The sequence below is a fragment of the Elephas maximus genome, chromosome 19, assembly GCF_024166365.1.
Source record: "Elephas maximus indicus isolate mEleMax1 chromosome 19, mEleMax1 primary haplotype, whole genome shotgun sequence".
NCBI classification, from domain to species: Eukaryota; Metazoa; Chordata; class Mammalia; order Proboscidea; family Elephantidae; genus Elephas; species Elephas maximus.
The window spans coordinates 11,778,083-11,790,233 of NC_064837.1; the positions used below are offsets into that span (position 1 = coordinate 11,778,083).

At 44.4% G+C, this 12,151-nt stretch overlaps 1 protein-coding gene across 3 annotated transcripts in view; it reads left to right on the forward strand.

The window, feature by feature from the left end:
- PIK3R5 (phosphoinositide-3-kinase regulatory subunit 5) overlaps nt 1-12,151 on the forward strand; it is a 101,375-nt gene that overhangs the window by 59,396 nt on the left and 29,828 nt on the right. For all 3 annotated transcript variants that reach the window (XM_049861254.1, XM_049861256.1, XM_049861255.1), the window contains exons 2-5: nt 3,842-3,957; nt 5,106-5,206; nt 10,899-10,967; nt 11,670-11,808. In XM_049861254.1, coding sequence (XP_049717211.1) covers nt 3,855-3,957; nt 5,106-5,206; nt 10,899-10,967; nt 11,670-11,808 — 412 coding nt within the window. In that variant the 5' untranslated portion in view covers nt 3,842-3,854. The remainder of the gene's footprint in view (nt 1-3,841; nt 3,958-5,105; nt 5,207-10,898; nt 10,968-11,669; nt 11,809-12,151) is intronic.

Genomic DNA, 12,151 nt, shown 5'->3' on the forward strand with positions numbered 1-12,151 from the left:
TTGTATTAGTTTCCGAGTGCTTCCATAACAAATTAGCACAAACAATGCAGATTCATTCTCTCACAGTTCTGTAGGCCAGACTCCAACATCAAGGTGTTGGCAGTGCTGCACTCCCTCTTTCAGCTTCTGGTGGTTGCCAGCAATCCTTGGCCTATAGCTGCATCACTCCAATTTCTGCCTCCGTCTTCACATGGCCATCTTTCATCTGTAAGTGTCCGTCTGTCTCCAAAGTTCTCTCTCCTTTTAAGTACACCAGTCATTGGATTTAGGGCCCCCTACTTACTCCTAAAAAAAAAAAAAAAAAAAATTTTTTTTTTTTTTTACTTACTCCAGTAAGATGCATCTTAACTTGATTACATCTGTGAAGACCCTGTTTCCAAATAAGGTCACATCCATGGGTATGGAGGGTTAGAACTTGAACATATCTTTTTGGGAGACACAATTCAACCCACAACAGGTCCATTGAGTGCCATCTGGGCCAGTCATTCATCCTCCCAAACTCAACGTTTTCGAGGTGCCTGCCTGTTCTTTTGACTTGATGGCAATTTGGTTTTTTGGGTTTCTGGCTCTTTGAGCTTCTCCACTAGGCAGCCACTAGTTAGACCTGACTCTGAGCCAGGACTAAGTTTGAAAGGGTCTTGTATTTGGGCTGCCATCAGAAGTGGAGGAGTGAGACCTCATTTCAAATTTTAATTCCCACAGATGCTCATCCATGTCAGGCGCGTGGGAAGGGGTCTAAAAACCTGAAATCTTCCCAGTCTGGTTTGAACACTCAGGGTTAGTGGACTTATAACTTCTGCTCCCTGCAGGGGAGCCTGCAAACAAAATGCCCAAAGGCAATTGTAAAAGTTTCCATGGGAGGGTCAAGTATGTCTTTGGACATCCAGGTGCCATTAACGGAAACATCCAAATCCATAGTCCCTGTTATGGATTGAATTGTATCCCCCCAAAAGATACATTGAATTCCTAACTTTCACACCTGTGAACGTGACCCTGTTTGGAAATAGGGCCTTTGAAGATGTTATCGGACAAATTAGCATGAGGTCATACCATAGTAGGTTGAGACCTAACCCCACCTGTCCTATAAAAGAGAAGAGACACAGGGAGACAGGAAGGACAGCCGTGTGAAGATGCCCCTACAAGCCAAGGAATATCTGGGGCTACCAGAAGCTGGGAGAGACAAGAAAGGATCTTCTTCTAGAGCCAATAGATAGAGCATCACCCCCCTAACACCCTGAATTTGGACTCCTAGCCTCCAAAACTGTGAGACAATACGTTTCTGTTCCTATAAGCCAGTTTATAGGATTTTGTTGCCGCAGCCTTAGGAAGCTAATACAGTCTTAAATCACTGTTGAAAATTTTTATGAACTCATTTCACCAACTCAGCAGCTAGAAGGCTGGGGAAGGTGTTGAGACCTGTAGAGCTTATTAGTCTGTGCTCTAGACCAGCCCAGCAACCTGGCCCTGGCTCCGCAGTCTGAGTCCTTGGCAAGCTAACTCCTGCACCCAGAACTTAGCACATGCTGTCTCCTTTTTCTAGAATATTCTTCCCCCTCACTTTTCTCCTGGCTTCCTCGTCTAGCTTAAATGTCCCTTCTTCTGAGAGGCTTCCCTGACTTCCCAACAACCTAGAGCGTTGTTGTTGTTAGGTGCCATCGAGTCGACTCCGACTCATGGTGACCCTATGTACAACAGAATGAAACACTACTCGGTCCTGCACCATCCTCACAATCGTTGCTGTGTTTGAGCCCATTTTGCAGCCACTGTGTCAGTTCATCTCATCGAGGGTATTCCTCCTTTTTGATGATCCTCTGCCTTGCCAACCATGATGTCCTTCTCCAGGGGCTGGTTCCTCCTGATAACAGGTCCAAAGTACATGAGACGAAGTCTCGTCATCCTTGCTTCCAAGGAACAGTTTGGCTGTACTTCTTCCAATTCAGACTTGTTTGTTCTTCTGGCAGTCCATGGTGTATTCAGTACTCTTCGCCAACACCAGAATTCAAAGCCATTAATTCTTCTTCGGACTTCCTTATTCATTGTCCAGCTTTCACATGCATATGAGGTGATTGAAAATATCCTGGCTTGGGTCAGGTGCACCTTAGCCCTCAAAGTGACATCTTTGCTTTCCAACCCTTTAAAGAGGTCTTCTGCAGCAGATTTTCCCAATGCAATGCATCGTTTGATTTCTTTGCTGTTTCCGTGGGCGTTGATTGTGGGTCCCCACTATTCCCCCTTCCAGCACCATCACCTTTCTTCATAGCAGGTATGGCCTCCTGATTCCCTTTTTCTTGTGTGTTAATGTCTATCTTCCACCCCTAAAGCAGCATGCCGCTTTATTCATTGTTGTATCACTAACGCCTGGTACACAGTAGGTGGTCAGTAAGTGTTTGAAAGAACAAATGAATATATCCACCCTTCCCGCCTTAGGATGCATGTGCCACCCGTGGTAGTGACAAAATGATGCTGAACAGCTCACAAAGGGCTTATTTTTCATTTGGCACAGTTCCTCCCAAGCTGGGGAAGTGGGAAGATTTGCCTACGTGGCGGCCTACGTGTACTCTGGCCATGCAGCTGGTTCGAGTTCGGATTTCATATCTTTTTGCATGTCATTTGCATGGCTCAGCTCTGTGCTTCTGCTTCTGGTTTCCTGGTCCGTCACCAGATCCTCAGAGCTGGACCGCTACTTCCTTGGGTTGCTCCCCTGACCTGGCCTGACTGGCCAGAGATGGGGTCTGTCTGGAACGAATGAATGCAGCGTTTGTGGCAAAGGTAGTTATCATGTACTGAAAGTTTACTTAGTGCATCTGCTATGACATTTCATCTTCCCAGTGCTCTATGAGGTTAGTGCCATCGTTATCCCCATTTTACAGATACGTAAACTGAGGTTTGGGAAAGTTAAAGAATTTGCCCAAAGTCAACAGGCAAAGCAAATATCATACTTGAGATTTGAGCCTAAGTCTGCTGGATGCCAGAGGCCAGGTTTCATTGTTTCGCTGAACTGCCTGCTGTGACTTCTGGAAGGACCCGGGGACCCTCACACATAACAAGATTTTGGGCTGGCCCTGCCGGAGGCTCTCAGAATTCAACTTAGCACAGTTCCCTCTATGCTGCTCCAGGCTACTCAGTGGCCTCCCAGCCCAGGCTAAGCACCCTGGTTTCTCCTCAGTGGGGCAAGGAACAGGGCCTAGGCAGGATGTCTGGATAGCTGGTAATGTTGCCAAGCCTCAGGCATGGATCAGGGAAAGGAATGGCAAATGTGGAGGTTTGGGCAGAAAAAAAAACAGGTGCCTGTGACCTGGGCACCCCGCACAGGGGGTGTGGTGGGTGGGGGTGGGGCACGGGAAGACATCTTGCACCAGCACCCCAGCTGTGGATGCCTGGCTCGTTGAGAAGATCCCTGGGGCCTGGAGGCTTGGAGGATGCAGTCTTGAAGCATTCAAGAAAAGTCCCCAAGTGCTTCTGATTCTCCCCTGGGGGCCCTTCTGTCCAGCCCATTGAGGGGTCTGGTCACTCTCAGGCACTCCCTGGACTCTTGGTAGCACTCACCGCTACCCTGGGGAGCAGGCAGGCCCCTGTCTACCCGTTCGCTTTTATCCCTAATGCCTCACTTCTTAGAACTGTGTGCACTGTCCTGCAGCTCAGCTGTGGTGCTTCCTGAAGGTAGCTGTAAGGGCCCTGCGGCTGTACACACAGCACCGTGGTATGGTAAAACAGATGGCACTGAGCTGTGAGTGCCTGCTGCCCATGCCGTCTGCCCTGCTGCACCGTGTGCTCCCCAGCCTGGCGCTCTCCAGGGAAGGAGCTCATCCGTCTGGCTGACTGGTGTCTGTCCCCTGTGCAGGCAATGACTCAGGATGCAGCCAGGGGCCACGACGTGCACGGAGGACCGTATCCAACACGCCCTGGAGCGCTGTTTGCACGGGCTCAGCCTCAGCCGCCGCTCCACCTCCTGGTCAGGTAAGTCCAAGGGAACTGGGAGGGGTTCCTAGGCCCCAGAGGAGCCTCAGGGACCAGTGAGCACTGGCCCAGGTCGGCTGCCAGCAGATTCTTGATGAAACCCCTGAACCTCACCTGTGCAGGTGTCCCAGCACAGCACCTGATGTAGAGCAGGCCCTAGGTATGGGGCGGTTTCTCCTTCCCATGCTGTCTTCCTCATCCTCCTCAGCACGTGCAGAAAGTGATGTAGCTCCTTGACTCCATGGCAACTGGTTTTTAAGCTTATAGAATTTGGGGTGCCATCATTAAGTAAACTGGGTTTTTCACTAAGTAAAGGAATAAAAAAATCTGACTTTTGCAAATTTTAGAAAAACCTATCACCACTTGAACACGTTGCTAGGGGCCTTCCAAAGAAGGAGCCCATGCACGTGAAGGGCCTGGAGCTGTAGCCCCATGAAATTCAAGGTCATTTCACTTCCATCTAACTGCTTCACTTCCCACTACACACCCCTGCACACGCGTGCACATGCACACAGAGTCCTCCACGACCATCCCTTTAACTCTTAGGGGTTTACCCTTGCTGACTGCAGAGAAATAGAGATTGCCAAATAGGAAAGCCTGGAGAAGTTACGAAGTAAAAAACTGCCCATCTAGCTTTTAAAATATAAATGAATTTAGCTGCTTCTTCCTGAGCTTCATTGCCAGGCAGTCGTGGGAAGTTCCAGGGCTGTCCCAGACCTTGTGTTCCAGGGCAGAGCTCATGTGGCCCCCTTTATTCGTCTAGCGCACTCAGCTTCTGCCTCCTTCCTGGACCTGTAGGTCCCGGCACCTGCTGTAGAAAGCCAGGGAGGTGAGGCTGGGAGAACTGTGCTCCCCAGAGGCAGGGTGGGCAGAATCAAGTCAGGCTCACTGGCCTCCAAGGGGCCCCCAGCTGCAATATCCAATCCCTGTCTCTTGAGCCCCCTGTATGTGCAGGAAACTTATTGTTATGTCTTGATGGGATGTGGTAGGTTTGAGGGTTGGCCCAGCATTTTTTCCAAGTCTCTCTTGCTTTAGAAAGGAATGTTCCAGGACAGCCCCAGGGATACCTCTATTTCCTCACCCCGCCCCCACCTGAGGGCTGCTGAAAGAAACCCCTAACTGACCACTCGCCTGTCTCTGCCTTTCAGCTGGGCTGTGTCTGAACTGCTGGAGCCTACAGGAGCTGGTCAGCAGGGACCCAGGTCACTTCCTTATCCTCCTTGAGCAGATCCTGAAGAAAACTGGAGAGGTAAGGGCAGGTTAGGGATTGAAGGGCAGAGTGGGGACTGCCTCACAGAGTCGAGAAGTAGGCCCCAAGAAATGGCAGGTCTGGGGTGCCCAGACCACCGGGGGAGCTTGGCAAAGGCACTGGGAAGGTGTGAGTTTTCTGGTTCAGCGGTGCTTATAGACTGAAGGTTTCTAGGAAGAGGTGTAGTCCCTGGATAGTGCAAGTGGCTAATGTGGCTAATGTGCCTGGCTGCTAATCAAAAGACTGGAAGTTCAGGTCCACCCAGAGGTGCCTCAGAAAAAAGACCTGGCAACCTACTTCCGAAAAGTCAGCCATTGAAAACCCTATGGGGCACAGCTCTCCTCTGACACCAGATGGCAACAGGTAGCTGGAGGAAGGGGGTGGTCCTTTGGCAAGAACAAGGAATACGTAGGGCAGGCATTGCTTATGAATCAAGGTGTTGGTTAAAAAGGATGAAGGAAGCTTGACAGAATTCCTCTCCTCAAAACGATCCATAAAAGCAAAGAAGTAAAAGAGAGAACTGATGGGAAAGGGCAGAAAAGTAAACAGGTCTCCTCTCACAGTTTAATAAATAGGCTTTTGTGACTAAAAGAGAGGGGCACCTTTAACACTGAGCTGGGCTGGGGTTTTAGAACAACTGTGAATCCCAAAAGAGGATTCTGGCTATCACAAAAAAATTCTCTTTTAAGCTTTTTTTTTTTCTTCTTCTTCTTTTTTTAATACAGAGCTTAAGTGGGAAAGCACATGACTTTCTCTCTCTCAGGTAGCTATTCCTATAGGAAGAAAGTCTTTGTTCATCAAGACACCCGAGGTGATAATGCTGGTACCTCCATTTAACTGGTGCTGTTATACCCTGGAAAGTCCCTGGGTGGCGCAGTTTACTCTTGACTACTAACCTAAAGGTTGGTGGTTCGAACCCACTCAGCAGTGCCACAGAAGGAAGGCCTGACAATCTGCTTCTGTGAAGATTACAGCCAAGAAAACCCTATGGAGCAGCTCTACTGTATAACACACGGGGTTGCCTTGAGTTGGAATTGACTTGATGGCAGCGGGTTAGTTTGGTTTTGGTTTATTATATCCTGATCACAACCCAACCAATACAGAGGAGCTAAAGAGCCTCTGGAGTGCTTAACTTATAAAGCCAAATATAAAGGACCAAGTACCAGGTAGCAATAGGGGAAGGTTTTGGACTGAGTAGCAGTTATGGAGGATATATCTATTCAGGGTAAAGAGAAGGAGAATTCTAAGTTCCGGCCTGCTGAGGTTAGCAGGCACGGCAGAGAAGCTGGGGCTTTCCCTGTGTCTTCAGCCACCATGAGCGCCCGGATGGACTGAGAGACCTTTAGCATTTTGAGCAGAGAGTCTAAAACATGGGTACGTGTATATGTATGGTGTGTTGGGCTCTATCTAAACGCTGCTTTCCTAATGAAGAAGTAATTCACAAAAGAATACATAGAACTTGTAAACACATATAAAAAATGTTTAGCCTCAGTTATAATAAAATAAATGCAAATTAAGACCATAAAGACGTAGCATTTGCCTAGCAAACTAGCAAAAGTTATGATAACTAAGCCATGAACGGTGTGGTGAAACTGGTACTTTCATGTATTCGAAATATTAGAAATGGCAAGGTGCTTTTGGAAAGTGATTGGCAGTACATTTCAAAGGTCGTATATATGTTTTTAGTCTTTGATCCATTGATTCTACTTCTTAAAAAATAATGATCCAAACTATAGAAAAAAGAATGTGCACAAAAATGTTCTTTGCAACAACATATAAAATAACAAGAAAATGAACTCGTGTTAAAATTAAAATGATAAAATTATGGAGATCTACCAGAAGGAGTATTATACAGCCAATAGAGATGATGGGTGTTATCCAAGGATATAAACAAAATTTAATATAGAATAAAATCTAATCAGTAAAAAATTTTAGATGATTTAGGGGAACTTGACTAAACATTTGGAATAATACAGAGTGAGAGTCCTAACACCACACACCAGCTGAAATTCCAGATGGATTAAAGGTTTAAACTTAAGAAAATTAAGCTTCAAAGAAAAGAGCCAAACCAAAAACCAAACCCAGTGCCGTCGAGTTGATTCCGACTCATAGCGTCCCTATAGGACAGAGTAGAACTGCCCCATAGAGTTTCCAAGGAGTGTCTGGTGGATTTGAACTGCCGACCCTTTGGTTAGCAGCCATAGCACTTAACCACTACGCCACCAGGGCTTCCTCAAAGAAAAGGAGAAAATATATACGAATATGTATATGATCCTTGCATGCAAAAGCAAAACCCATAAGGGAAAAACGAACACACTTTCTGTGCCTCAAAAAATTCCACAAAATTAAAAGACAAAAAATAAACTGGAAAAAAATTTTCTTATTCGGGTTATTTGTTTCCTTTCCTGTATTTCTTTAGTCAGTCTAGCCAATGGTTTATCAATTTTGTTAATTTTTTCAAAGAACCAGCTTTTGGCTTTGTTAATTCTTTCAATTGTTTTTCTGTTCTCTAATTCATTTAGTTCAGCTCTAATTTTTATTATTTGTTTTCTTCTGGTGCCTAATGGGTTCTTTTGTTGCTCACTTTCTATTTGTTCAAGTTGTCGGGACAGTTCTCTGATTTTGGCTCTTTCTTCTTTTTGTATGTGTGCATTTATTGATATAAATTTGCCTCTGAGCACTGCTTTTGCTGTGTCCCAGAGGTTTTGATAGGAAGTATTTTCATTCTCATTGCATTCTATGAATTTCCTTATTCCCTCCTTGATGTCTTCTATAACCCAGTCTTTTTTCAGGAGGGTATTGTTCATTTTCCAAGTATTTGATTTCTTTTCCCTAGTTTTTCTGTTATTGATTTCTAGTTTTATTGCCTTGTGGTCTGAGAAGATGCTTTGTAATATTTCGATGTTTTGGACTCTGCAAAGGTTTGTTTTATGACCTAATATGTGGTCTATTCTAGAGAATGTTCCATGTGCGCTAGAAAAAAAAGTATACTTTGCAGCAGTTGGGTGGAGAGTTCTGTATAAGTCAATGAGGTCAAGTTGGTTGATTGTTGTAAGTAGGTCTTCCGTGTCTCTATTGAGCTTCTTACTGGAAGTCCTGTCCTTCTCCGAAAGTGGTGTGTTGAAGTCTCCTACTATAATTGTGGAGGTGTCTATCTCACTTTTCAGTTCTGTTAAAGTTTGTTTTATGTATCTTGCAGCCCTGTCATTGGGTGCATAAATATTTAATGTGGTTATGTCTTCCTGATCAATTGTCCCTTTTATCATTATATAGTGTCCTTCTTTATCCTTTGTGGTGGATTTAAGTCTAAAGTCTATTTTGTCAGAAATTAATATTGCTACTCCTCTTCTTTTTTGCTTATTGTTTGCTTGATATATTTTTTTCCATCCTTTGAGTTTTAGTTTGTTTGTGTCTCTAAGTCTAAGGTGTGTCTCTTGTAGGCAGCATATAGATGGATCGTGTTTCTTTATCCAGTCCGTGACTCTCTGTCTCTTTACTGGTGCATTTAGTCCATTTACATTCAGTGTAATTATAGATAAATAAGTTTTTAGTGTTGTCATTTTGATGCCTTTTCATGTGTGTTGTTGGCAATTTCATTTTTCCACATACTCTTTTGTGCTGAGACGTTTTTCTTAGTAAATTGTGAGATCCTCATTTTCATAGTGTTTGACTTTATGTTAGTTGAGTCGTTACGTTTTTCTTGGCTTTTATCTTAAGTTATGGAGTTGGTATACCTTTTTGTGGTTACCTTATTATTTACCCCTATTTTTCTAAGTAAAAACCTAACTTGTATCATTCTATATCGCCTTGTATCACTCTCCATCTGGCAGTTCAATGCCTCCTGTATTTAGTCCCTCTTTTTGATTATTGTGATCTTTTACCTATTGACTTCCATGATTCCCTGTTATGTGTATTGTTATTTTTTTTTAATTAATCTTAATTTGTTTTTGTGATTTCCCTATTTGAGTTGATATCAGGACATTCTGTTTTGTGACCTTGTATTGTGCTGGTATCTGATATTATTGGTTTTCTGACCAAACAATATCCTTTAGTATTTCTTGTAGCTTTGGTTTGGTTTTTGCAAATTCTCTAAACTTGTGTTTATCTGTAAATATCTTAATTTCGCCTTCATATTTCAGAGAGAGTTTTGCTGGATATATGATCCTTGGCTGGCAGTTTTTCTCCTTCAGTGCTCTGTATATGTCGTCCCATTCCCTTCTTGCCTGCGTGGTTTCTGCTGAGTAGTCTGAACTTATTCTTATTGATTCTCCCTTGAAGGAAATCTTTTTTTTCTCCCTGGCTGCTTTTAAAATTTTCTGTTTATCTTTGGTTTTGGCGAGTTTGATGATAATATGTCTTGGTGTTTTTCTTTTTGGATCAATCTTAAATGGGGTTCGATGAGCATCTTGGATAGATATCCTTTCGTCTTTCATGATGTCAGGGAAGTTTTGTGTCAGGAGTTCTTCAACTATTTTCTCTGTGTTTTCTGTCCCCCCTCCCTGTTCTGGGACTCCAATCACCCGCAAGTTATCCTTCTTGATAGAGTCCCACATGATTCTTAGGGTTTCTTCATTTTTTTTAATTCTTTTATCTGATTTTTTTTCAGCTATGTTGGTGTTGATTCCCTGGTCCTCCAGATGTCCCAGTCTGCATTCTAATTGCTCGAGTCTGCTCCTCTGACTTCCTATTGCGTTGTCTAATTCTGTAATTTTATTGTTAATCTTTTGGATTTCTACATGCTGTCTCTCTATGGATTCTTGCAACTTATTAATTTTTCCACTATGTTCTTGAATAATCTTTTTGAGTTCTTCAACAGTTTTATCAGTGTGTTCCTTGGCTTTTTCTGCAGTTTGCCTTATTTCATTTCTGATGTCTTGAAGCATTCTGTAAATTAGTTTTTTATATTCTGTATCTGATAATTCCAGGATTGTATCTTCATTTGGGAAAGATTTTGATTCTTTTGTTTGGGGGGTTGGAGAAGCTGTCATGGTCTGCTTCTTTATGTGGTTTGATATGGACTGCTGTCTCCGAGCCATCACTGGGAAATTAGTTTTTCCAGAAAATCCGCTGACTGGTACGCTGGCTCCAGGCTCTGAAAACAATCGCTGCCTCCTTGTTCGTTCTCCGTCTCTAAATCTGTGTTTGTTGTTCAGGGTTCGTAGATTGTTATGTATGTGATCGAGTCACTTGTTTTTCCGAGTCTTTGTTGCAAGAGGGATACGCGGTAGCGTCCACCTAGTCCGCCATCTCGGCCCCGCCTCCCCAGACTCTGGAAAAAAATTTTCATAGCACAATGGATAAATGTGTAACAGGGTGGGAGGGGAGTGGAGAAGATGGTCTTAGAGACCGTGTAGCAAAACAGAAATTCACTTATTATGTGCAAGAGATATCAAGAGTAAAAATATTCACACTATTATTATAACTTTACAGAAGAAAACGCATAGGGAAAAAATGGCATGAGGAAAAAGAAAAAAGTTTAAGCATGTTGAAAATATTAGCTGAGATTGAGTTTGAATGGGGGGTATTGTGAGTCACTAATTTTTTTTACATTTATTTTCCAAATTTTTTTGTCTTGTGGTGACATTACTTTTCACTTTAAAAACAAAAACAAACAAAAAAAACCAAGAAGGAACAGGACAAGACAGCGCTGCCCTGTGAATGAACCTCACCATTCCTCCCGTCCTCTCCATAGGTCCAAGAGAAGGGCACCTATGACCTCCTCGCCCCCCTGGCCCTGCTCTTCTACTCTACTGTCCTCTGTGTAAGTTCCAGAATGGGCCAGGCTGGGGGAGGCAGGGTAGAATAAGGGGGAACCGCCAATGTGGGGGACACAGCCCTCACACCTCTGGAGATAAACACAGGGAGAAAAACTGTCAAGCAATGATACTTGAGATGGGTTTCAACCCGCAAAATGTCTGTTTCCCCTTTAGAGCACCCATCTTGAGAGACCTCTAGTAACCCCACGTAGATGCCATTGTTCCTGGCGTATCTGAGCTCCCCATAGGAACCGCTGTCACAGCCTGTTCACAAGCCATGAGAGAGATTCTGTGGAAAGATTTTATAGTCCACCTATTTTGTACTGCAATGGTCAGTTTTACCCAATGTGATTACCCTCTTTATTTACCAGACCGGTGATTCCGAATGACTCCGTGTACATAGAATCAATCCACCCCCAAAGAATATACATTTGCCTCTATGAGGATATTTAAATAAAGGTGGTTAGGCATCGAAGACCATTCCCCAAAATGAATAGCAATGATGTTTGGTAAAAACAAGGTTCTTAGAGTACAGACATCCTGGGTACCATTTTGCCCATCTATAATTTTCAGTTCTTCCTGGCCTTGTCTTGGGAAATGTTTGTCCTTTATGGGACATTCCAGAAAAGGAACAGGGCCTGCTCTAGCATATCAGTGAGCTTTCTCTCATCCAGACCTCTCTGCTTGCGGCCCTCTCTCCATCCCAGACGCCACACTTCCCGCCTGACTCAGATCTCCTTCGGAAGGCAGCCAGCACCTATCACCGGTTCCTGACCTGGCCTGATCCCTACTGTAGCATCTGCCAGGAACTGCTCACCTTCATTGATGCTGAACTCAAGGCCCCAGGTAATTGCTGAGGCAGGGCACATGGGACCGGGGCACACGGTCAGGATGTTTACAGCTTTTCTTAAACTCTTCTTTGACTATGACCCTCCTCACCTAGAAGCCTCCTGTTCATCTCTGCCCAGGGCCTGGAGCAGAGTCTTGGAGTCTCCTCTTCATGGTGCACACAGTATGAGATGGCTGAAAGCAGTAAACAGGGGAGAGAACTTAAGGCAGAATTCTTAGAAGAAACTAGAGCCAGGGGCTCAGGGCAAGAAAACCCTACCACTTGGCTCTGCCTCTGTTCCGGTTAGTCTAGTGGACCCTGAGAGACTGCCTAGGTCAGACAGAGAGGTCGCAGGAATAT